This window comes from Centruroides vittatus, unplaced genomic scaffold, assembly GCF_030686945.1.
Source record: "Centruroides vittatus isolate TY-2023 unplaced genomic scaffold, ASM3068694v2 contig_3127, whole genome shotgun sequence".
Taxonomy (NCBI): Eukaryota; Metazoa; Arthropoda; class Arachnida; order Scorpiones; family Buthidae; genus Centruroides; species Centruroides vittatus.
In genome coordinates, this window is record NW_027122015.1 from 449,163 (window position 1) to 476,835 (window position 27,673).

Genomic DNA, 27,673 nt, shown 5'->3' on the forward strand with positions numbered 1-27,673 from the left:
ATATGACGGCAGTCTGTCAACTACCAAAAAAAATCAATTATCTATTAAAGCAGTCATTTAATCTAAATACACAAGACATTTACACCAGTATACCTCAAATTACTAATTTTTACTAACATTTTCATCTGTATATAACAGACATCTTCAGGTATATATTGGGTTGTTTGGAAAGTAATTTCACTATTTTTCATGGGGGAAAATTATCTTATAATATATAAATATTTTATTGAATTATATATTGACCATTTTGGTCCAATATCTGTTGTCATCTTTCTGGTTGCAGCAAGATTCCATGCTCATAAAAGTTTTAATCTTTGCTTACAAAAAACTGATCCAAGTGATTTTTCACATACTCATTTGAAGTAAATGTTTTACCATTTAAAAAATTTTGTAAAGACTGGAACAAGTAATAATCCAAGGGTGCCAGATCTGGTGAATATGGTTGGTGTGATAGCACATCCCATCTAAGTTGTAACAGTTTCTGACAAGTTACCAAACTTGTGTGAGGTCTGGCATTATCATGAAGAATCACTACACCTTTACTGTTGATCAATTCTGGCCTTTTCTGTTTGATGGTATCACTCAATTTGTCCAGTCAATAACAGTATACTTCTGAATCAATTGTAGAATTGTCTGGCTGAAGATAGAGGAAAAAAAAAAAAACACAATTTCTTTAAAATCCCACCAAATAGAGAGCATCACTGTTTTTCATGAATATCAGCTTTTGAAGTGCTTTGAGCTGGCTCATCTCTTCTATTCCATGATCACTTGCGTTCAACATTGTTATAATCCACTTTTTGTCGCCAGTTAAAATTGACTTCAAATTTAATCTCAGCAATTTCTTTGTTGATATTTGGTAATTTGCTTCAACAATCAATACCTTTATTTTGTTTTCATCAGCTTCAACTCCAAAACGTGGTGCATCTTCAATATCAAAATTGCTGCAACAAAATTTTGCAAACCAGTTTTGGCATTGTCATTCTGTCAACACATGTCGGTACGACAATATTCACGCCAAACACCGTATAAAAGTTGCGAAAAGTTCACTGAGTTAAGCGTTATATCCACATTTGCTTGTCGCAAGTACTTTCGACGAACCTTACTGTCGTCGTCTTCAGGCGAGTGCATAAATTTGCCGAAAAACTTAAAAAGAACAAATCCGATGCAGAATAGAACGCATAAAGCTTTACCAAAGCCATTACGAACGTAAAGTAAAAATTACTTTAGGGAAATAGGTACCACCCTTTGCGTTCTGCAGCTTGGCAAGAAGTGAAGTTGTGCAAGTTGCTTGTGCCACTGTTTCTTTAGTTTCAGCAAGTTGTAAATGAGGTTTTTCGCAGTTTCCATCTCTTAAATGTCGGTACGACAAGAAGTGAAGTTGTGCAACTTGCACAACGTCACTTCTTGCTAAGCTGCAGAACACAAAGGGTGGTACCTATTTCCCTAAAGTAATTTTTGCCTTTACGTTCGTAAATGGCTTTGGTAAAGCTTTATGCATTCTATTCTGCATCGAATTTTGTTCTTTTTAAGTTTTTCGGCAAATTTATGCACTCGCCTGAAGACGACGACAGTAAGGTTCGTCGAAAGTACTTGCGACAAGCAAATGTGGATATAACGCTGAACTCAGTGAACTTTTCGCAATGTTTATCTGTCAACACATCATCTCCATACATGTTACACAATTTTTTCCTTGCTTGAACAGCATTCTTACTTTTTCAGTAATGAAAAAGCAAAATATGCTGAAAATGCTACTTTTTGGTTTTCCATACTTAATGGGGCAAAAAAAAATTTTTTTACAAATAAACCTTGAAATGTCAGCTGTCAAAATATATGACAATACAATTTAGAATGAAATTGGCGGGTAAAAAAAGAACTAATCCCTCTGGTGGTAAAAAAATGAAATTACTTTCCAAACAGCCCAATAGCTAACTGCATTCCACATTTAACTTCACTTCACATGAACACTTTTGCATGTGCACCTGTGTGGCTCATCATAAATCAAACAATTAAATGCATATGTAAAAGCTACTAATAAGAGGAGAAATTCTTTTACAAGCACACAATGATTTAAAAAATTAGCAACTTACTCTGATTGCATTCTTCAAAGTTTCTGCTTCTTGCCTTAGTGTATCTAATTCATTCATTTTGATATATTAATATGCAAATCTGTAATAAAATATTGTTAAAAGTGAAATCAAATAATAATAAAAGCAGTTTTATTAAAATAATTAAAATTTCAATAAATGTATTTAAAAAATGCACAATGTACAAAAACTTACATTCAAATACAAACAAAGTAAATATATCAAATAATCCAAAAAGCATTTGGCATTAACCTAAAAATCAAGTAAATGGATGTTTATACTTATACTAGGCTGTTTTTTTTCCAACCTCCAATGGTCCATTAAAAAAAAAAAAAAAGACAAGTGTAAATAGCAAAATGAATTTATTACCGAAAGTTAGGTACAAACATGGTTACTTTTCAACATAATCACTGTGAAGATTGAGGCATTTGTCACATCTGTGGACCAGCTTTTCCATCCCCTCTTCATAAAATGTTGCCACCAGTGAATTAGATGGCCTTAACAACACCGTTTTGAAGATCATCATTAGTCTCGAATCTCTGTTCTCCTAGCTATGTTTTCAGTTCAGAAAAAAAGGTGAAAGTCTTCACACATTAAAAAGTTCCAAGCTGGACAGAAGTCTGAAAGGTGGAAGTCTTCACCACCTTTAAACAACCAGCATATAGCCTTGATTTAGCGCTGAGTGACTTCCACCTCTTCCTTGAACTGAACACGTGGCTAGGAAGGCAGAGGTTCAAGAATAATGACGATCTTCAAAACAATGTTAGGGCTCATCTCAAGTCATTGGCAGCAACATTCTATGAAGAATGCTGCCACCAATGACCTGAGATGGGCCCTAACATTGGCTTGGGGATGGAAAACTCGTCCAGATATGACAAATGCCTCAATCTTCACAGTGATCATGTCGAAAAGTAACCATGTTTGTACCTAATTTTTGGTAATAAATTCATTTTGTTATTTACAATTCTTTTTTTTTAATGGACCATTGGAGGTTAAAAAACCACCCTCATATATTATGTAAGATCAACTTTCATATTTCAAACTAAAAATTTCAATTACATTTAACAAAACTATAATTGTTTCTTAAAATTTAAGATTATAAGAATCAGTAATGAAAATATCAAGTGTAAATAATAAATATCTGATTTATATGAAGACATTATAAATACATGTCAACTATAGATTCCAACATACTTAGTACCAATGTCTTATCAGATTAATAGTTTTGTCAGACCAATCAAAATCCGAAAATTGACATGCAAAAAAACTTTGGTTATATATTTTGTTCTGATCCAAAATCCTCCTTTACCTGCTTTTTACTTTGATTCTGTTCCTATTAATTGTGTTAATTATTTTAGCAATTTCAGCATAATTTTTGATGATTAACTTACTTTTAAAAATCATATTGATAAGTTAGTTACATTTTTAGCTATCAGGTATGGAATTTTATGGTGTTTTTGTAAGCCCATCTTTCCTTAAAGTTTATTGAGAGTCCTTTAAAAAAAAGAAAAAAACTTTCACAGTCTTGCATTGATTTGCAATTTTGCCCATTTTGTACAAGATTGCTCATGCTTTGGATAAAATTTATCTATCTCGTAATACATTATATGCAACTTCCCTTATAGTCAAAATACTAGCATTGCTAGGATTAGGCTGGGTTTTCCAAATTTTTTGTAAAAAACAATGATGTCATAAAAATGTGTGTTAACTGATGTTCCAATGATGTAGAACCTGAAGGCGGCCATTCAAATTAGCTGAAAGATTTTTTTCTCTTATCTAATCAATTAAAGAAGTTGCTAGAAAAAGAGTGAAAGGTTTTGTAAAACTTATTTAAAGAAGTTCTAGCTTTCTGTGCATAGAAAAGTAATTTATGGTTTTATAATTAAATTATGGTGATAATCAGGCAATACTACAGTAATTTCTGCTATTTGAAACATCCAATATAGTCACTGTAGTTGGCTGAAGTAGGAATCTGCCTTCATTGATTTATTAACAACCAAAAAGACGAGTGGCATATCTTTTAATTTGTTCTTTTATTTCATTCTATTTCCATTTTATTATTTGTTTTTTATAACAAATTTTTACTCATTAATATTTATTTGTATCTTAACAAAAGTTAAGATACAAATAAATATTAATGAATAAAAGCCATATTATATAATGCAAAATGATTTAAAGCTATTGTTGATTTGATTCTTGTTAGTAGAAAATAAATATCCAAATAATATTTGTAAATTAAGTTTATGTAAATTTAACTCTAAGGCTACATTCACACTGCCAATGACAATGACCACAGATCCTAAATTATAACAACAGTTTGTCTTTTGTCATTTTTGTTCATTGCCAAAGCGTTCACATGGTTCATTAGTTTTCGTCTTAGAGCACATGCATTATACTGTACAGCAGTGTTTCTCAAACTTTTTTGTCCGCGACCCCCTTTTGCACTTAAAAATTTCAAAGGACCCCTGAAGAATGAGTATGTGTAGAAAAACATCCCGGAAGGAGGGGGGTTAATTTAAATTCAGGACGAGTTAATTTCTTTTGTTTAATTAATCTATTCCATGTTGAAATTTCTCTCCGTTGCATGTCGCTTTGCGTTGAATTTTTGTCAATGTTAAGACTAACGAAATTTTTTAAAAAATTATTTGTTTATTTTTCACAAACAAAATAAATGTATTGAAAAATATAAAAACAAAAAACATTATATTTCGGAAGTTTATCTAGTCTCAAAATGGTCCGATTCAGCACAACACAGTCCTCAGAAAAACAAGCATAACTTACCATTCTCGATGGGAAAAAGTCTCGTTCAAATACTGGCGCATCCTTAAGTATCCTCTCATGGTCACGCCAGGCTGCCAGCTAAAAACGCATATCAACTAAAATAACATCGGAGTATCCCAAGACATAGCCAAATATTGCAGCACTACAGCACTAGTGGAAATTCAAATTTGCCGACTGAAACGCTTTCGGTTGATCGGTTTTCGGATAATCAACACTCTACCTAAGTCGACTTTCCTACAGACGCAACGCTGCTAGCGAACATCGTTCCAAATGACAACGCTGTTCTATCATAGTTTAGGTGGAGAGTGGAACTCGGGGGATTCCCCAATAGTGCACAAATTTATGAATATTACATTTAGGCTCGTATTTAAATATTTATATTGTTTTTATTATTTATATGTGCAATTTATTTAAGTAAAAATTATTTTATATATTTTTTATTTCTACTATTTCTAAACATGAATCTATAGTAAATTTATAAAATATTTGAAAAAAAAATTGATTTGGCATCAATTTTTCAGCGACCCCCCCAAATATTTTTCACGACCCCCACTTTGAGAATCACTGCTGTACAGTACATTAGACTGAGCATTATTCTGCATCTTTTGCACTTTTAGACCAGACTCATCTGTTTTAAAATTGTAAATGTAGTGTAAAATGTTAATTCTTGGATTTCAACAGAGAAATTTATTACTTTTGTTACGGAAAATATCAGAACGTCCATGGTAATCATAGCCATTCATATTGAAAGTAAAACAAGGTAATTTCTATGCTTTTGTCCAGGAAATATGATTAAAAAATATCAAAAACATTTTAAAAATTATTTGTGTGTCTCCAAATACTTTAAACCATTTAAGCTTTGTAGGATCTCTTTCTTCGACACAAGATATTAGTGGTTCCTACATCTTGTTCAAATAATTGTGGGAAGTTTTAAGTTGATTGGCCAATTCCATTACAATGACAACAAATGTTGAATCTTGGCTAATTTTGAAATGATGAACAAACTAAGATGAAAGACCAACGATAACAACTAGTGCAAACATTTTATAGACAAGATGAATGATAAAAACATCTATTTTTTGTCATTGTCGTCAACAATGTAAACACAGCCTAAGTTCTGAAAATTTCTTCTTTCTATATACCTAGAAACAAAATTGTTTTTACCCCTCAGGCTCCAAGGAGAATTTATACAGTCAAACCTGTTTTTATGTGCGATTTTTATTTGTGCGATTTTTTTAATACGAATTTTTAATTTGTGCGGTATAGTTGGTGACTAGTCTCGTCATGATTCGTCGGATTCGTCATGTCTTACGTTGACTTATTATAGCTAAATAAACTTATTATAGCATAAATGCACTTATTATAGTAATATTATTGCATGAATATGCGAAAAATGAAATAATTTACTTTTTTAAGTCAACAAAACACCACCTGGACAAAAATATGTAAAACAGACGATAGACCAGACGATGCAGTCAAGTGCTGACATCTGTTGTCAATAAATTCTATTTCGTACGGTTTTGAGTTATTTTCTATGTGAGACTTTTTTTATGCGGTCCCTGTTGACCGCATAAAAAAATATTTTTTAATTGTGTCGCGAAAACTATTATTTACAGCCATTCGTGAAGTTTCGTGAGATTTTTTTAATGCGTTTTTTTTAATGCGGTCCCTATCCCCCGCATAAAAACAGGTTTGACTGTATAGTAAAACCACTCAAATAAGTTTTCCTTCACCTGATATAATCTTGAGAATTAAGGTAATTTTATCTTATCTCATATTTAAAGAGTTTAAATATTTGCATGTCTTTAACATTTAAGGTGTTTAGCAATGTACTGTATATGTCACAGTATAAAGTTAGTGAAGGTCAACTTGTAAACAATAGCGTTTTGGTGCAAGACTTTTGATAATATGGATTCCTGGAATAAAAATGTGGATTCCAATCCTAATTTATATGCCAATGTTCAAAATGGTGTAAATAAAAGAACAATACTACATCCATATTCTGTATGTGTCTATACAAATAACATTTGTAAATTTATCATAAAAAGATGTGTCTATAGTGATTTTTGAAATAAGCAGGATTTTCTTCTAGAGGAATCACTTATTTTAATGCCAAAGTATAAAAAAGTTTTTTCTTGTTGATAGTATGATTATTAATTTAATTACAGAAAAACCTCATTATTTTAAAGCTCAAGGGGAGGAAAAGACTTCAAATTATCCACTTTTTCAATTCAAATTTTTTTGTAATTCTCGAATAAAATTATGACATTATCTTATATAATCTCTCCATTCAGTTACAAATGTGTTAATATTAAGCTATTTCAGAAAAAATGTCAGTCAGCTTGTATTTAATGAAAATATAACCAACTGAATTCAAAGCAAAACCTGAAAATAACATATGAATCTACACACTAATGTTTGAAATTGATAGGAATGTCATGCCTTGTAATGAGTACTGCCTCTCTTGGCACTAATGGAAGGACTTCTGAAAATAAAACATTGAACACACCATTTTCCATAATTTCATAATACTTACAGCATCATTTTAGCAAAAAGTTAGAAAATTGCAGCTTTTGATAGGAAATACTAAAATAAACCATAAAAAAAATTTAACAGCAAACTTTATTACAGAAAAAAAGATAATGATTAAAATGTCACTTGCACATACAGTAGAGCATCATTTATCCAAAAGCCGATCAACCGAAACGTTGGTTAACCAAAAGCGTTCCAGTCAGACTGTGTCGTGCTGAATCAAACGTTTTTGATACTAGATTAACTTCCAAAATATAATTTTTTTGTTTGTACAAAATAAAGAAATAATTTTTAACAATACAACAGCCACAATTATTATTTTAAAAAATTTACGTTAGGCTTAACATCAACAAAAATTCAATGCGTAATTAACATGCAACGAAAAAAATTTCGACATAGGATAGGTTAACATATTTTTTCATACATAATCAATTATCCGAACAACCCCAGTCCCCAATTGATTTGGATAAACGACGCTCTACTGTATTCATTTTTTTATTAATTAACAAAGTAATTCAATATAGTTTGTTTCATTTGTTTTTATATACCGTAACTTATATTTCCGCAGATAAGACAATAGTTAAATCATAAAAAAGGCCCCCAAAATCTGGGGTCATCTTATTGGACAGATACAAAAAAAATTAGATTGAAATTTAAATTAAAACCATTATAAAAAAAGTGGACAACCATAATTATTTACTAGTAGAGAGTAAGGTATGTCCACAAAATAGAATAGCTCATATAATGTTTCTATGAATAGTCAAGGTCAATAGTCATTACCCAAATGCCTGAATCAGTGTGAATGTTTGCAACAATTGCAAGGCAGTGCTGCCAGATGCAAGAAAATAAATTTGTTCATTCGAAAAACTACAAATAGGACATAATTCTGTATACACTATACAGTATTATTATCCAGATGATGATCGCTGATCTAAACTAAATTCATAGGCCGTTGATAGTTTGGCAGTTGTCTTATAGGACAGATATATGCTAAAACTATAAAACTTTGACAAAAATTTATACCTCGCCTTATCTGCAGAAATATACAGTAGTTTATATACTTTTTTTGATATTTTGTCTATTGCAAATGTTATATAAGCATTTATGTGAGGATGATAATCTAACACCTTTTCCACAGTGAAAATTGAAGAAAATGCCTCTTTACATGTAACATGTATGTTTTCAAATGGGTTTCATGTAATCTGATGAAAACTAGCTCTATTAATGAATAAAGTTATAAGTACACATTCTGTCATAAATACATGTGGGTATTTAATCAATTTTTGAATTATTGAAACAACAGATTTTTGTGAAAAGTGAAAAATGTCCAAAAAAATTAGATGCCAAATAATTTCGTTTTCTTTAGTTCAATACTTTACCAGTATTGTTTGTGACAGTTCATTTCTCACTCCAGTATTTCTGATTAGAAGACTGTTATTTTAATAATTTCGTCTATAAAACAAAATAAAAAGCCTTTCTTCACTGACAATGCTGTACAATGTCTGAATGATGTTAAATGGATGTCCAATAAATCAAAAATGTATAATTGGTAAAACCAAAACTAAAAATACCACTCAGGTAGAGAAACTTTCCTTATTAACAAGTAATATAATGAGAGATTTCGAATTAAATAATATTTTTGCAAGTCACTGGATAAGATAATAACTTTGAATTTCATCTGTATGCATATTTCGAATTATATGAACTGAAATATATGCAAAATCCTATTCTTTTGGCAGGGAACTACACTTCACTTTGAATTACATGATACTTAGTTATTTTGATATCAACAAATTCAAAGTTTTACTTTATAATCAATTAAAATTTTTAAATTTTGGCATAAGTTTGAATAAATTAAAGAAGAAAAAATTAATTTTTTGAAATAAATATATCTATAATTTAATGAAAAATAAAATATTTGCTCTAATTTTAAAAAACAATAGTTTATAATCATTTAATTAAATTGGGGGATTTGGCCTGAAAATAATCTAAATTTCATAACTTAATAATTAGCTTATTAAAGCTAGATTACTTGTGGGCTAAAAGCCCCAAAAAATAATCCAGCTTTTCTGTTTGATTTCCAAATTGAGTTATGGTTTATTATATGACGTGATTTTCCAAAAATGATCTATGAACATATTGTTGCAGACTATATGCAAAAAATTATGATACTTTAAAAGAAGTACAGTGGAACCTTGGTATATGACCTTAATCCGTTCCTGATGTTTGGACTTATACAGAATAGGATGTATACCAAACTAACCTTTCCCATAAGAAGTAATGTAAAAATAATTAATCCGTTCTTATGTAAAAAAACCCCTCTTGATATGGTATATTAATGGGGTTGTAAAATAATTTAAACACTGTTTGAGCACATTAATAAAAAAATAAATTTTATTATAGATTTTTAAAGTTATTACAGTATATTGTATTATATTATTTAAATCATTAAATCAAAATCTAATCAAACTCTCCTTAATACTAATAATCTATTTAGAAATTGATTTAATCCCTTTCGCAACGTTAGCAGATTTAATAATGTCTTTATTTTTCACAATTGTCGATATTGTCATTCTTGGAATACCGTATGCAAGAGTTATATCTGGACACACATGCCACCTTCATATTTCTCAACAATCTCTTCTTTCAGTTCCATTGTGATTCTAGTCATTTTTTTAGTTTTCTGTTGCCTTTCATTTGCCTTTTTGCAATTCATGATTAATAAAAATAATAAAATTTTACTTACAAATTAAAATCAGAAGAAATTTAACAAAGTTATAAACCGTGGCACCGCAAACATCTAGTCTGGTCTAGTACACCGATAGTGCTACTTGTTCATAGATGGCGCATATAATTGAATTAAGTCGTATACCGAGCAAAATTTGTTTCGTCCAAACAGGACGTATTCTAAAGCAGACGTATACCAAGGTTCCACTGTATTTAATAAAATTACCTTCTTCTGGATGACTAAGTACAGTACACCAAACAAAATCTCTACCATCCAGTAAATAATTTTATTGTAAAAATTTGACAAACATTTTCAATCTTGCACAAGATCTGCATCAGGTCAAGAACCAATGCAGATCTTGTGGAATGTACAGAACAAATTTCAAAATTTTAAATAATTGGTACAAAAATACAAACATTTAAAATATAAAATTGTATACATAAAGATTTGGTGGCCTTTTATATGTATGAAATTAAAACAGATGCAATACAAGGTTATTTTTTAAATAAGGTCCGTTTTTTAATAAGAAGAAAAATACTGTAAACATCGTTAAAATATATTTTTTTCCATATTCTACATACTTTTATCTACTTTTCTACATAATTTCCATTTTGTTTAAACATTTGTCATACCGCTCAACAATTTTTTGAATTCCGACTTCAAAGAAATCTGCCGCCTGTCAAGAAGCCCAATCCACGACTGCAGTTTTCACTTCTTCGTCGTTGAAATGTTGACCACCAAGGAACTCCTTTAAGTATCGAAACAAGTGAAAATCACTGGGTGCAAGGTCTGGACTGTGTGGATGATCGTATCGAGTCAAAACGATAAAGCACTGTTTAATCTTTTTGTTTTGTGATCGTCAGAAAGCAGTCTTGGAACGCACCGAGAAAACAATTTTCGATAATTCAGTTTCTCCGAAACAATGGTATACAAAACTGATCTTGAAATCTGTGGAAATTCAATTGATAACGTTGAAATCGTGAATCGTCGGTCCTCTCGAATTTTGTTATCCACATCATGAATCAAATCTTCAGAAATCAGAGAAGGTCGGCCAGGGCGTGGCTCATCATGCACATTAACTCGCCCATCCTTGAACATTCTTACCCATTTTCGAACTTTACTGTCACTCATAGCATTATCACCGTAAACTTCACAAATCTGACGGTGAATTTCCGCTGCTGCCAAGTTTCTTGCATTCAAGAATCGAATAACAGATCGTATCTCACAGTCGGCGGGAGACTCAATTTTCTTAAACATTTTAAACTTCTACAGCTCAGCATACAGACAGACGATATGGCTGCAAATGGCGTCAAAACGCGCGCCAAGCTTGCTCGGAGCAGAAGCGCATGCATACTGCCGTGATTGCGCATTATTCTCACTTTCATTCACAAACGGACCTTATTTAAAAAATAGCCCTCGTACATGACAAAAACATTATAAAATAATATTAACTAATTCACGTTGGTATTGCCTGGTTTTTCATAAAAGCATTGCCAAGCGCAGATGCTCTTCCATTCTTAAAGTTAATGCAACTGCCTGTTAGGTTCAGTGGCGTAGCGAGAGGGGTGCAGGAGGGTGTATCATGCCCCCGGGTGCCACTCGCAGAAAGGCGCCCAAATGGTCTCCAATACAAACTATAAACTGTGTGTTTCTAGAGAAGGGAGGGGGGCGCCAATAAAGTATCGTACCCCGGGCGCCAGTTATGTTTGCTATGCCACTGGTTAGGTTAGCTTGCATGCCGATCTGCAGTGTAAATGGACAGGGAGATGGTGTGTTTTTTTATTCATTATATCATAATAGTGATGTTCTTGTAACCTTTTGTGTATGGAACACTTAGTCAACCCAATGTACACCAGATCCTTTTGGAACCTGTTGTCCCTTCATCAGAATGTTGTAAAAGTTATTTACTGGATGGTAAAGGTTTGATGTACTCAGAAGTGTTTAACATAGATTTTTGAACATTAATTTTAAAAACTGTTCAAATCTCTATAAGCACTAATAAATATAAGTTTTAGTTTCTAAAAAGTCATTATACATTTTAATTTTATTAAAAGTTTGATTATTAAAGAATAATTGAAAATACTAATCCTCAATAATAATATATTAACACTTCCCTCTATATTAACACTAGAAATATTTCAAAAGCTTCAACAGAAAATAAAATGCAAATCTGTTGAATATCAAAGCAAGCTATTATTCCCATGTAATTCTCAGTTTCATATGTACTATAAATGCAATAGTATAAAATTCAATAAATATATCAATAAAAATCATTTAAGAGTACAGTAGTGCCTCGTATAACGTACGCTGCAAACAACGGACTTTCTGTTTGGCCGTTATGTGACTCGGGCAATGGACTGGCTGCGAACAATGGACTTTTCGGCATAATTGGTGACTGCTCCATGGGTGCGTTCTTTAATAGCGGTTGCTCTGTGCCTCCGCTACTACGCGCTGCTGTTTGTGGGCTGCTGTTTGTGGGCATTTAGGAATGACAGTGAAAGAAAGATGGCGGAGCCTGCACTATCGATAGTATCGTGATGGAGGAATCTATAATTCTAAAATATGAGCTTTTAAAGGCAAAAAAAGGGTCCCAATTGTAAAATTTAACCATAAAATGGATTATTTGTTGAAAGAGCATTCAAAATAGCCTCAAAAAAATTTGTAAAGACACTTACCTCACTGCGTGTGCTAACTCATGCTTTCACAATTTCTAAATTTTCATTCAAAAAACCACATAATGGACCTGGAAACAAAACTATCTGAGCCATGGAGGATGCCATGTTGCAGTAGTTCCACCATAAACTACTGCTACAAGCGGCCGGTTTTGCCGTTCGATGGCGCGCACTCCCACTGGAATTTAGGAATGCGTTCCGCAGGAATTTTTAAACAGATGTCGCTTGCGCAGAGTTACGCAGAGGAATAAAAGAACACACCCCATGTTCATTTTTTTTAAAATGATACAGTACGGTTATTTTATGCTGCGGAATGAATTAGATGTTTTAACATGTATTTCTATGGGAAAATGCGTTTCATATAGCGAATGTTTCACTTAACAGACGTGCACCTGGAACGAATTAAGTACGTTATATGAGGCAACACTATATATGCATTTTCATAGGGTTTAAATAAAATGCAAATACACTAATTACCTGTTACTGATGTCTCAACATTAAAAAAATGACTTGCAACAAATTCAAAATAACCTAACTATCCTATTATTCAGTCCAAGAACTGACATCTTATTTGTTTATACTGTTTAGCTCAGCATACTTTGATTCACATAAAAAAATCTTTGCATGTATATGAATATATTAGTAAAACTGTAAGGAACTGAGTCCAAATGTTATTTTTATTTTATTATTATTTCCGTTTTATTATCTTTTGTTTGGGGTTTATGTTTATTTAGGACGAAGGTTCCCCACCACTCTCTTGTTAGTAATGAAAAAAATGAATATAAAACAACTCACGGAAAAATAAGCGCTGTAGGAAAAATCTCGCGCACTTGCGCTGCCCGGCGGAAGTAACAGTCCGCAGAAAAAAAATAGAGGGGGGGAGTCCCCACAATCACTAGTAAAGAAATACTTGATAAACTGTCTTAACATCCCAGAAAATTATGATAAATATTTTGTAAACAGTTTATAAGCCTTGTCGGAAACTTAAAGCTGCCAGAAAAGAAAGTTAATGTTAGCAACTAAGTATGTAAATAAAGAGAGTAACCCAGCTCAAGTGTGACGTCACCTCACAGTATAAAACACCTACGTTAACCGAAGAAGGGGAGGTGAATTCCAAATCGAGGCGACTTTGAGAGCAAGGTTAATTCGAAAGCGAAGTATTTTCTGATAGAAGTCCAGATTGATAATTGGACGATCCAAGGTGTTAAAGAGGAGTTCGATTGACGATATCGAAAGGATTGAGGAAATAGGTTCTTTGTATAGTGAAGTGACGGATAGACGTTTAATTAGTAAGAGATTTTGTTCATAGTTTTTAAGTATTTGATTTGTCGAATTTCAAAGGGGAATTAATATTAAGTTAAGCTAAGAAGCTAAGTTTATTGTCCGGTTGACTTGTTGATTTTCGTTAATAAATTTTGTTTGAATTATTGATATTTGTACGTAGTACATTCTAGTTAGAAATTAAATATATTTGAACTTTTGATCTGACTTGATATTTATCGTTATTATTACTAATTTCTCGGTGCATGCTTAAAAGCCCAGGCCTGGCAAACTAATCTCGAATCCGCGTAAAGTACCCGTTAGGTTAACGGAAGTTTTACCGACCACAATTATAGTCGGTTTCCTAAGCTACTAAAAAAGTACTTTACAAAACTGCATTTTGTATAACTGTAGCCAATAAAATTTTGTAGTTTTACTTTCATATTGTATCAGTATTGTCAATTTCAATAAATAACAGTTTTATCAGATTTTGTATTTGAAACTGATAAAAGAGGAATGTATTAACATTGAATAAATCTCAAAAAGCCAAATTCAAATATAAAACTACAGTGGTACCTCGATATACGAGTGCCCTAATATACGAGTGTTTTGAGATACGAGCCGCCGAGCGAGCGATATTTTGCTTTGAGATGAGAGCAAGATTTGAGATACGAGGAATCGCACACTACACCGCTGCACACGACCCCAACATGCGGGACGCATGTTGGGGTCGTGTGCAGCGTCTAACGGTTTTTCCCACTTCAGACTAGACCTCAGTCTGTGTGCTTGTTTCCCTCGTTTTCGAAGCATTTTTGATAAGTTGGGTTCGCGTTTTTTGCTTTTTGTACATTTACAAAACATTATCACATTTATTTTTATAACTATGGGTCCGAAGAAGAAGATGATGTCTATTGAGTTAAAGCGTGAAATCATAGAAAAACATGAGCAAGGTGTGCGAGTAATTGACTTGGCGAGGATGTACGGGCGTAGCACATCAATGATATGTACTGTGCTTAAACAGAAGGAGTTGATAAAGAGTATAACGCCAGCTAAGGGCGTTACAATAATTTCTAAGCTCCGGACCTCTCTCCATGAAAAGATGGAAAAACTACTGATGGTGTGGGTGACAGAGAAGCAGCTTCAAGGAGGAACCTTAACACAAAGCATCATATGTGAGAAGGCACGAGCGATTTACGGTGATTTGCTGAAGCAGATCCCACACACTTCCACAAACGAGGAATCGGAAGACTCGTTTAAAGCCAGTCGGGGCTGGTTTGACAACTTTAAGAAAAGGACCGGCATTCACTCCGTCGTCAGGCATGGTGAGGCAGCAAGTTCGGATGTGAAGGCAGCTGAGGCTTACATCAAAACGTTTTCCGAACTGATAGAAGCCAAAGGATACATCCCCCAGCAAGTCTTCAACTGTGACGAGACAGGGCTTTTCTGGAAAAGGATGCCGAATAGGACTTACATAACGGCAGAGGAGAAGATGATGCCAGGTCACAAACCCATGAAGGATAGATTAACTCTAGCACTTTGCGCCAATGCGAGTGGCGACTGCAAAATCAAGCCTCTGCTAGTATACCATTCGGAAAATCCCAGAGCCTTTAAGTCACATAAGATTTTAAAAGAAAAACTGCAAGTTATGTGGAGGGCAAATCCGAAGGCGTGGGTCACCAGGAAATTCTTTGTGGAGTGGATAAACCTGGTGTTTGGCCCTTCTGTTAAAAAATATCTACAGGAAAACAACCTACCCATGCAAGCCCTTCTTGTCCTCGACAATGCCCCTGCTCACCCACCAAATCTCGAAGATGATTTACTCGAAGAGTTCAAGTTTATAAAGGTTCTCTACCTACCACCCAACACCACTCCTATCCTGCAGCCCATGGATCAGCAGGTGATTTCTAATTTTAAAAAGTTGTACACCAAGCACATTTTTCGGCACTGCTTTGAGGTGACGGAGAACACAAACCTTACCCTTCGAGAGTTCTGGAAGGACCACTTTGACATCGTGATATGCCTAAAAATTATTGATCAGGCCTGGCTGGGTGTTACAACGAGGACCTTAACCTCTGCATGGAAGAAGCTGTGGCCTGAGGCTGTAGTTGAAAGAGCCTTCGAGGGATTGGAACCCGAAGTGTCAGTGGTAGAGGAGATTGTTTCTCTGGGAAAATCCATGGGTCTGGAGGTGGATGAGAGAGATGTGAACGAACTCGTCGAGGAACAGTCTCAGGAGCTGACAACCGAGGAGTTACACGATCTACATTCGCAGCAGCAAACGGTGGTTCAACGAAAAATTAGTTTTGAAGAGGAGCCAGAGATGGAGGAGGATCTCCTTTTATCTCTACAAGAGATATAAAGGAGATCTTGGCAATGTGGGAGAAAGTTGTAGAGTTCGTGGATAAAAATCACCCCGAAAAAGTTGCAACTAGTCGTGCATCGGAGTTGTTCAACGAAACTTGCCTAACTCATTTCCGCAATATCCTGAAAGAGAGGAAAAAACAAACCTCCTTGGACAGTTTTTTTAAACGATCTGCAGGTGAAAATGAGCAAAGCGTGACGAAAAAAGCGAAGACCAGTGACGAAAATTAAGCGCTTCCGTAAGCACTTCACTTTTTCTTTTATTATGTTTTTATAGAATATGTATTTGTTATTTATAAATAAATGTTTCTTCTTGTAAATACATTTTTCTTATTCAAAAACACTTAACAAAAACAACTGAGGTGGTGTTTTGGGAGCTGGAACGGATTAATGGCATTTCAATTAATTTCAATGGGGAAAATTGCTTTGAGATACGAGCAATTTGAGATACGAGCAAGGTTACGGAACGAATTAAACTCGTATGTCAAGGTACCACTGTAATTCTATCTTAGTCTGGTTTGCTTGCTTATTTTTTTTTCAATGCTCCAAATTGCAAGTTTCATCCATTTTGTTAACGTAAGATCAGTTCTCTTTATAGAAAAAAATTTAATAAAAATATTGCATATTGATTACTTTAAAATAAATTGGAGATTAATTTAATTTCATTAACTAAATTTTTTTCAAAACAATTTTTTTATACATACATATAATGTATGCAAATTTTCTAAAATAAAATATTTAAAATCAAAAAAAAAACTTTACACAAACCAATATAGTTAGTGAACAATAAACATCATTTTTAAGAAATTTCAGAAAGGTCAATGTATCACTAAAATTAATTTTTGAATTTGAAACAATTAGAGCATGAAATCATTTTTGAATGCTTTTATTTAACTTGCTTTTCATATCCTCAAATTTCAAACATTGGAGAACATATCAAAGTCTGATAACAATGCATTTTAATGATGCCACACCCCAAAAAAACCTGATAAATATAACTAAATGTAGAATTTAACCAGTAATATCAATTGGACATGAATATTTTACATGAATGTGTATAAATGCATTGCAGTGAGATGACCATTCCTGCCTCCTTAAAAAAATTATCAAAAGTAAAATTTAATCAGTAATATTATTTGTAAGGGTTATTTTAGATATAAACACACACACACACACACACACACACGTGTGTGTGTTTATATAAATGCATTGTAGTGATGTATAAGGTAAAATTGGCTCATCCTCCACTCCAATCCCAAAATCTATGAAAATAATGTAAATCAGTAATCCCATTTGTAATATTTCAGATGCATGTTGTAGTAATGTAAAAGTTTTGAAAAATATTTTTTAAAAAGTTTTTATATAATAAATTATTATTTCAATTATCATCAAATTAGTTAGTCTGATGATCATTAAAAAAGTAAACTAACAAATCTAGACAGGAAACAGCAAGATAGTGTTTAATACAACTTCTTGCACAATCCCTTTTTTTGTGTGTGAAGATAGTGTTTAAAAAGCCAAAATGATCATCTCTGCTTCAAACAAATTAATACAATTATCATAACTGCTCCTAATTAGTCAAACCTTTTAGATATAATCTTTACTAAGACAAAACAAATTCTTTGTAATGGTATAAATTTTGTTATTGAAAATTTAGTGCTTCTGCAACTTAATGCTATCAAATTTAATTTTTTGTTGTTGTAATTCTACTAATGATTATATATATCTGAATATTCTTAAAGTAATGCAAGAAATTCTAATGGTTTTCATCTATATTATGTAAATTTAAGTAAAATTATATATAACTATTTCTTTATTATCTTTTTTATTCAGAAATTTATAACAAGATACTTAAATTTTCTATTAATAAATGCAATTTATAATACTAAAATTTAATAGTATTACTGTCATCAGAAATAAATATAAATAAAAACAAACTAGTTCATTCCTTGGATGCATACATGTATTTTAAACAAAAAATCATAATCATATATCCTAACAATCATATAATTTTGTTAGATTATATGATTTCATAACAGAATAAAATATTCTAACAAAGAATATAGGCATATGCCATTTTAAATCTATAAAACTTTTAAGATAAAAATAAAATAAAAAACAAATACGTCTCATTAACCTTGTATAGCTTTGCAGGTAATACTTAAAATGTATCACTAATATTTTCGACCCATTTCTAGGGTCTTCTTCAGGTGTTCCATAAAATTTTTCTGGTTCAATTCTGATTTTTAAACTTTCCAGTCTCCAATGCTTCTATCTTCAAATTTATTTTTCAAAGAAAAAAAAAATTTAAATCTCCAAAAGCATTGGAGACTGGAAAGTTTAAAAATCAGAATTGAACCAGAAAAATTTATAGAACACCTGAAGAAGACCCTAGAAATGGGTCGAAAACGTTAGTGATATGTTCTAAGTATTACCTGCAAAGCTATACAAGGTTAGTGAGATGTATTTGTAATATCGTTTTGTTCATTGGATGGATTCGATTAAAATAAAAAATTTAATATTTTCCTGAAATCTAAGTAATTTATTCTGAATAACCTGATAAAACAATCAAAACAATATAACTAAATTCTTGTTTTTCAACTCAAAAGTTAGCATTAGTAATGAAATGTCAAATTAATTTTACCACATTTCAAAGCATCATTAATTTACACTAACATAATATGTTCTCAAATTAACCATTTTAATAAAATATAACTATATATATATAAAAATATATAATCAATTTTAATTATTATAAAATATTTATCAATTCTATATAAATGATTAATACAAAAAATATGGAGGATTGTTATCAACTCCAGCGAATGCCCACCTAACGAATTAATTCGACAATAATCAAATTTAACAATAACTTATATCCTCTTAATTAATATTGGGTGGATATTTCCGGGAGTAAATGTATATAATATACAAGTATATACACATAATAAGGTCGTAGTAGTTTAGTTCTTAGATTTAAATGAACTGAATAAATCGAAACAAGGATAGAATCATTCGAATTTCCATCATTCTAAACGATAAATATAAAGAAGATAGCCGCATTATTAACGGAATTCTGTTAAAAAACCGAACGTAAAAACCATCATCGAGGCCACAATTAAGAGCATCCATAACCTACACTAGAATAGTTATATACTTAAATTGCTATCATTTAAACAGATTAAAGCATTAAACGACGTATTATGAGTAGAAATAATGCTTTTTTCTCACCTCCAACTTAAGATCTCGAGTTCAGTTCGGTTCGCTACAACAATTCCTCTATCTCCATCGGATAGCGAGAGCCGCCATTGTTAGAGAGTGCTTAGCATTTGCTAGCTTTCCTAATGGAAATATATTCTTACCCTAGAATTTTCGCGACGTTTGACGATGTCTTTTGCTTATCCCTTTTTTTAATCGATAACGAATATATATATGTATTTTCGATTAATATATGGGGGTAATATACCGAGTTAATGTAATGGTGGTTAATACTGCAGACACCAGGCAACGGTACACACACAGGCAATCGATAGAGAACTGGGTGTGGACCTGGCGCGATGGAACGATCACCCTTCCGTTCGACTAACGCGTTCGTCCTTCCACGCAGGATAAATGCACGGACGGTAATGCAACCCTAACCCAATTTTCTCTATTTTCAATCATCGATTCCTAAATGCTTTCTGCTATTGGTTTTTTGTGCATTACAAATAATTCCGTCTTTTTTTTATTCGCGTATTTTTGTTTCAAAATACTTCCCGTTTCTAAATAATATGTCGAATGTTTCACCAACATTAACACATACAACTATAAACACTATCTTCTTACCCTTTAATTTTGATTTATCACAACTACAATTAATCTAAGAACAATTCTTTGATTATTTTCCAATTTGTTAATTACGTTTAAAAATAGACTTATATCACAATAATTGTTTTAAAAAACTAAAAGCTTTCGAGTTTATATTATAAATCATCATCTAAATATATCTCAAGTAATTAACACGTTTACAAAATGAACACAACTATATAATTTCTTATATTATAATAATACTAAATTTGATTTACAAGTGGAAACAAATGATTTAATATTAATGCATATTAATTTAAATAATAATTTTAAGTTAAATCAATTATATATAAAAATAATTTTCATTGAATGTATATATGTATATATAGTTTTTAAATCTAAAGAATTTTGGGTAAAAAAAGAACTGTTTATGTAATAAATTATTTTACTGAATATTCAATAGTATCAACATTGCATTTTAATTATAAAGTAAGAGGATTTCAATTTCTTTCCAATTTGCAGAAAAAATATCCCAAAGTATAATCCCATTCTATTGAACTGAAATGAATACTTTTTAGAGAATCACAAAAATCAAATTTTACTAAATAAAGTTCAGTGCCTTTACTTTTAAAATGCAAGAAATGAAAAAGTAATGCAATGCAAGTCAACTGTTTTCTTTTTGTAATAAAGTTAGCTTCACACTGGTATATAAACTGCTACAAAGTAGATATGAACTAAATATTAGTTTGTCCCTTTGGACAACTAATAGTCTGACCAATTCATTAGGAGTTGAGTATCTCAACTTTAGCCAAATTGGTCTGTTTGACCAATGAACTTTTTCCTTAAAATTGGTGATTGTAAATGAACCTTTTGAATTAATCATGTTCTAACTCAGTTTGTGTTACATAGTAAAATGCAAACACATTTCATTTGTTCTTAATGATTTGTATGACTGTGAACCTAACTCTTGAGAACAATAAATATTTTTTCTAAAAGGAAAGATAGTTCATAAGAATACTTGTAAGAAATAGTCTCCTAAAATAAAGAAATATTAGTACAGTAGAGTCCCGTACAACACGGGGGATTCGTTTCGCATTATAGGAAATCATGTTATTGAAACCTGCATTATCACGATTTATGAAAGTTTAAACCTTGTCCTAATAGTTGAAAAAAAAAAGTATATCTCTGATCGACAAAATTCAAGGGTTGTTGCTTGCTTTATTTGTGCGTTGTACGGGACTCTACTGTACAGAAATTATTTAATATGTTCTAAATTTCCTATTTCTCAAAGATTAAGTTCATTAACATTTTACCTAATTATTATATCATGTTTATTAACCAATATGTAAGTTAATGAAAAACAAACTGATCAAAGAATGGCACACAGGACTGTTGAATAATGGACATTCTAATTATAAAATTGAAACAATTATTTGAAGCACATTATTGAAATTTTTCTTTTTTTTACTAAACATCTGTATGAGTCTTGCATAAAACCTAGGATAAAACAATTCCCTTAACTTACTTATCAAAGATTTTATGATAGTATATGCATAAAAATAAAAAATTTGAATTTTGCAGTTATCTCAAAACAGAAAATATCAGTAATTTCCAAAACATCAAGAACGATTAAATAAACTAATATCACAAAAATTAAAAACCAACAGAAATGGTACTCACATTAGTGAACATTTTCCTACATATTAAAGGGACATCTCAATTCAAAATAGTATTTTTCATTGATTTTGTGAAATAATTTTTGTTTAAAGGGTACTCATTTAAATGATAATCTAAGGTATGTACACAGCAGTACACCTGATATGAATACAGCATGATTCAAACTTCTCCATTTAATATGGAAGAAAAATATTCACTAAATTGAGTTTTTTACATTTTTCTTCTAGTTTTTGCTTTTATGGGTTTAAAGTTAACCAGTTTTTACTAGTTATTTGTATACATCAGGGATGGCCAAACAAGTCGATCGCGATGCCAATTTTGGTCGATCGCTCGCGATGTCTTGACTTAATGTGTTACACTTTGTAACTGAACGCAACGCGTGAACGTAACGCGCAAAAGCAACAATATGCATGCAGTTATAACTGGACTCGTAGAAAACACAGCCATTTAGCTTGAATATTTGATACTGTTATGCGGTAGCTTCTTTTCTTTAGTATTAACATTATTATTATTATTAATCAATATTGTTTATCCATGGTGACAACGTTGAGTTTCAATTTTTCATTTGTTTAAAATGTAAGTACCTGTTCTTTATGTTTTAAATTAAATTATGGCTTTTCTTACCTATCTATTTACTTGATAAGTGAGCGTTTTCGGCAACAGACCTCTATATTTTTGGATTTTTGGAAATACGTCAATTGAGAAAAATATCCCAGTATCACCAAATGTAGCAAATATATTTATTCCTGTTTCAGAACTACCTACCTGTGTGAATTGGCATTTTCATACTTAAAGTTAACGAAGACTAAACATTCTGTCCGGACTGATTTCCATACTGAAGAATCATTATTATTATCTTTGTCAGGATATACACCTAATTATGTTTCCTTGGTAAGAGATGTGCAAACTCAGTCCTCCCATTAATGTAACGTAATAAAATAAATTCTAAATCTGTCTTTATCAGTAGCTAATTTGAATTAATAAATATTGTTAATAATTACTTGTGTTGTTTTAATTCCCCCGGACGTGAGTATTTTGGCCCGTTAAATAATTACGTTGTTTTTTACGTAGGTAGATATACAGGGTGTTTCAGTACAAAGAGCACTCCCCCGAGTTATTGATAGATTAGCAAAAAATAAGTCTAAAAGTCATATATCATTCTTCCATGATAAATTTTCCTCGCCCAAAAAAAAAAAAAAATCGCAAAAGTAAAATCTTATAATCAAATTATCAGCTGTACTGTGCAGTTTTATAACCACTTTTTCAAGTTTACGAACAAATAGTACCACAATTTATACATTGTAATTGATTAAAAAAAATTAAATTATATTTTAAGTTAATAAAAATCTATCTTGAAAGTGTCGAAAAATCGATTTTTTTAGGTGCCGCCTGTACGGAATGAACTCCTAATTGCAAATATCAAAAGTTGGGTCTGGAAATTTATTTTCTTTATGAGCCTATATCTTGAAAACTTAATAAGTGATTTAAAAAATAAAAAATAGTTTTGAACATATATTTTCCTTATCTACCCATAGCTCGCGGGAGTGCACCTCGTACTGAAGCACAGTGTATAAACATAGTATGTATTTCACACCCCCTCGCCACTTAGACTATGCCTACGACAACAAGTCGATCGCGAGACATTTATACGATAAAAAGTAGATCTTATGTACACAAAAGTTGGCCACCCCTGGTATACATGACTGAATTTTCAATTTTATCAAAAATGATCAAATTTCACATTTCTGCATGTTGTACCAGCAAAATTATTTGATAAAGTTTATCATCATTTTACTGAAAATATTAATGAACACAATATTTTTTAAGATCAATAGACTAAACTCTCCTTAGTAATTTTTCAGTTCTGAGTTAATATAAAACTTGAATTTGAAATCCATTTATTCTGGATGCCCAAGAAATTTCTATATCACATCTGGAGCATTTATCTTACTGCAACAATCATTTTTTAATCCTCAAAACAGCATCACTGTAATGTATAAATTTCAGAACATATCCCAAGATTTTGAAAATATGGGTGCTGCTCAAGGCAGATTCAGGGGTACCATGCCCTGTCATTTTTGGAGAATGTTACTCAATTACCTTAGTTAACTTTTTAGTTCATTACTTTTCATTAGCTTCTTAAAATTGAATGGAAGATGGAAAATGTATACTTATTTTTGAATTAATAGATTGATTACAAAGTTTACAAATTACCGTATGATTTATATTTGTGCGATTCCTAAAGGAGAAATAGAAAAGATACAAAATCACATCATTTCTTTTTTACTTTCTTTGCTGTTATAACAGAGAGCAAGTATGGTCACCTGTCAAAAAATGACCCTCCAGATTTTACATTTCAGGATATCTTGAAACGTCAATAAATACAAAAAAAATTTGGAGGTAATTTCTGTATGTATGGATGTTAGTATGTGTGTGGGGGGGGCATGATTTTGTTCACTCTATTTGAAGCTTAATAACTCCTGTGCTTTTTGTCAAAAATTTCTGAAATTTTATCCTGTATTTTCTCTTACAATATTTACACTGAAGAGCATTAGAGAAAGTTCTCTTCATACACAGGCTATTTTTGTATAGCAATGAATTAATATATATATAACATTTTGGTGATTGGCTATTCTAGAATGGCCAATCACCGAAATAATAATAAATTCAACTAGATACAAAGCAAATAACAACAACACATAATGATGCAAAATAATTATTTAATTATAGTTGATGAAATTATAATGAAAATTGTTGCACATGAATATGAAATATTTTAGTCATAAGATATCATTAACAATTTAAAATACAGGTAAAATCTATACATGCTCATAAATGTGAGATGAACTACAATTATAAATATCTGTTATTTGAAATTTTGTGCACATCTTTACCTTTATATGAAAATTACTATATGTGTATATTTTTCTTCTACACAAATACAATATGATAGTAGGGTTTCTTCTGTGAACAATTTTGTGTCAGCTTTTTTCAATGCATTTTTCATAGAACACCAAAAGCTCAACAAAAGACTTACAATAGCATCAGAAGTGTTTATTCAAACATCATTACAGTTTTGGCTTTTATACTCTCTTGGAATACTTAATAAATGATCAAGTTATATTTATAACAGAAAAAACTTAAAAGAAAAGTTTGAAGTTTAATGTTAAAAAATACAGGGTGTCCCAAAGTCTTTTTCAAAATAAAAAAAATAAAAAATAATATTAAAATAATGTATTAGTTTAATAAAAAAGCAAAATTTTTGTAATAAAGTACAGTCTCTGGAAATTTATTTCTTAAAGATAATATCGTCTAAATGTGTTCTGTTATTTCGCTGGCACACTTCTACACAGGAGATAAAATTTCTGAGCACTGCTCGGCACATGTACTCCATGATTGCTGCCATTTCTTCTCGAATATTTTGTTTCAATTGATCCAAGAGGTAGGATTGTTGCTGTATACCTTTGATTTAAGGTAACCCCTCAAGAAAAAAATCCATTGGTGTCAAATTGGGGCTACATAGAGGCCAGTTTATGTCACCTCGTCTGGATATCGATTAACCATTTGGTTAATTAAGCCTCTCAGCACCATCAGTTGGCTTTAATAATTCTTGAACCAACTGTATCTTGTAGGGGTGGAGACACAAGTCTTTACGCATTATGCGATGTAGGGAACTTTTAGGAAGATTTTTGCCCTTTTGCAAACAGAGAGAGTAGGAATTGCTCTAACTGACCAGTGTACACTTTCCATATTTTCCTCACTTGTTGATGACCTTGGGTGCCCCATCAGAGGTTTGCTCATCATCGAACCAGTCTCTTCAAATTTCTGTACCCACGTTTTGATGAGTTGAGTACTCAGTGCTTCATTTATGTGACGCAATCGATGAAGATTACAAAATTTTCACCGAGCTAGTGGCAGAATTATTGTTTTTGTAAAACTCGCACATGCAGCACGCACACTTTGCTCCCATGAAACAATCCATAGTGACTAAATTCCCAAGGATGAGGTTAGCAATCAGTATAAGTCCCTTGCCTCTATCGTCTGTTGCATTCGCACAGTGGGTAAAACAAATTGAAAAAGACTTTTGGGAATAATTGTTAAAATTATTTTAGTAATAAATTTTGTGATTACACCCAGAACACCTATTATATTTGTGCATTAAGATAGTCATTTGTAGAGATTTTGTGGAAAATGCACGACGACTGCGATTGTAGAAAAACATATAAGTGCTACTTTTTATAACGCCACAAATATTTTGAGTGATGTCTGTTTTCATTCAGTAAGTGTTTTTTTAACTAATTTTTTTATGTAAAAATAACTTGATCATTTATTGAATATTTCATTTATTCAATAGTCTGACCTGGGAGTATAAATCAAAACATGTAATGAATTTTAAATAAATGTTTCTGATGCTGTTGTGAGTCTTTCAGTAAAATGAAAACAAACCACTTTGATATTTTTCATATCTTGTTAAGTAATACTTTTGCATTCTTTTCACTGCTTCATATTATTTAAAAAAAATCATTTATAGATAAAAATCTTTATGATTAAATTTTTTTGATTGAATGCAAATGTCAATAAATTTTGTGTGACAAAAACAAAAAATGACTAAACAGATAAAGAACATAAATGTCATGTTGTTAATTTTCTTTCCCAAAAACCCTGAAATAACTAATAAAATTATTCAAATTAAAAACCTTAACTAACTATAAATTGTTGTTATTACTTTTCTTAGTGTTGAAATTGAAAAACTATTATTGGGTTGTTTGGAAAGTAGTTTCGTTTTTTCTTGTGGAAAAAAAAACACAATATTCTTATAATAAATATTTTATTGAATTATATATTGACCATTTTGGTCAAATACCTGTTGTCATCGTTTCTGGTAGTAGCATGATTCCACATTCATAAAAGTTTTGATCTTTGCTTACAAAAAACTGATCAAAGTGATTTTTAACATTTTCATTTCAAGTAAATGTCTTACAGTTTTAAAAAAATTTTGTATAGACCAGAACAAGTAATAATCTGAGTGTGCCTGATCTGGCAAATATGGTTGGTGTGATAGCACATCCCATCTAAGCTGTAACAGTTTCTGACAAGTTACCAAACTTATGTGAAATTTAGTATCATCATGGTAAAACACTACACCTTTTTTGTTGATCAATTCTGGCCTTTTCTGTTTGATGATATTACTCAATTTGTTTACTCGATGGCAGTACACTTTTGAATCAATTGTAAAATTGTCTGCTGAAAGCTCAAAAAAAAAAAAATTTCTCTAAAATCCAACCAAAGAGAGCATCTCTCTTTAAGAACATGTGGAACCCATATATCGAGCTTTGAAACGAAACCAATTCATTTCAAGTAATCATGAACAGTTCAATTCAACAAATTTAATCTCTTAGTGATTTCACATGTTGTTATTCAGCAGTTTGCTTCAATCAGTACTTTTATTTTGTTTTCATTGGCTTCAATTGGCCATCCAGAATGTGCTGCATCTTCAATATTGAAATTGCCAGAATGAAATTTTGTGAACCAGTTTTGGCACTGTCTTTCTCTCAACATATCTTCTTCATACATGTACCACAATTTTTTTCTTGCTTGAACAGCATTTTGATTTTTTGGTAATAAAAAAGCACAATATGCTGAAAATGATGCTTTTGATTTTCCATATTTGATGGGACACCGAAAAAAAAAAAAAAAAAAAAAAAAAAAACAATTGTACAGAATCAAACAAAATTTTTTACAAATAAGCCTTAAAATGTCAGCTGTCAAAATATATATTGAAAATGTGGTTT

The 27,673-nt window shown here is 31.5% G+C and overlaps 1 protein-coding gene and 1 long non-coding RNA gene across 4 annotated transcripts in view; one reads left to right on the forward strand and one right to left on the reverse strand.

Moving 5' to 3' along the window:
• The window catches only part of Gbeta13F (guanine nucleotide-binding protein subunit beta-1), a 118,883-nt gene that overhangs the window by 37,593 nt on the left and 53,617 nt on the right, over window positions 1-27,673 (reverse strand). Inside the window, exons 1-2 of one of the 3 annotated variants that reach the window (XM_067267996.1) lie at window positions 19,885-20,047; window positions 2,088-2,166 (exon numbers count right to left, since the gene is read on the reverse strand). In XM_067267996.1, coding sequence (XP_067124097.1) covers window positions 2,088-2,144 — 57 coding nt within the window. In that variant the 5' untranslated portion in view covers window positions 2,145-2,166; window positions 19,885-20,047. Of the gene's footprint in view, window positions 1-2,087; window positions 2,167-19,649; window positions 20,048-27,673 lie in introns of those variants that run through there. The other 2 variants (XM_067267995.1, XM_067267994.1) reach the window with 2 other exon arrangements.
• Window positions 290-27,553, forward strand: LOC136973281 (uncharacterized). The gene is made up of 2 exons (XR_010880470.1): window positions 290-471; window positions 26,968-27,553. It is a non-coding gene; the product is annotated as an uncharacterized lncRNA (long non-coding RNA).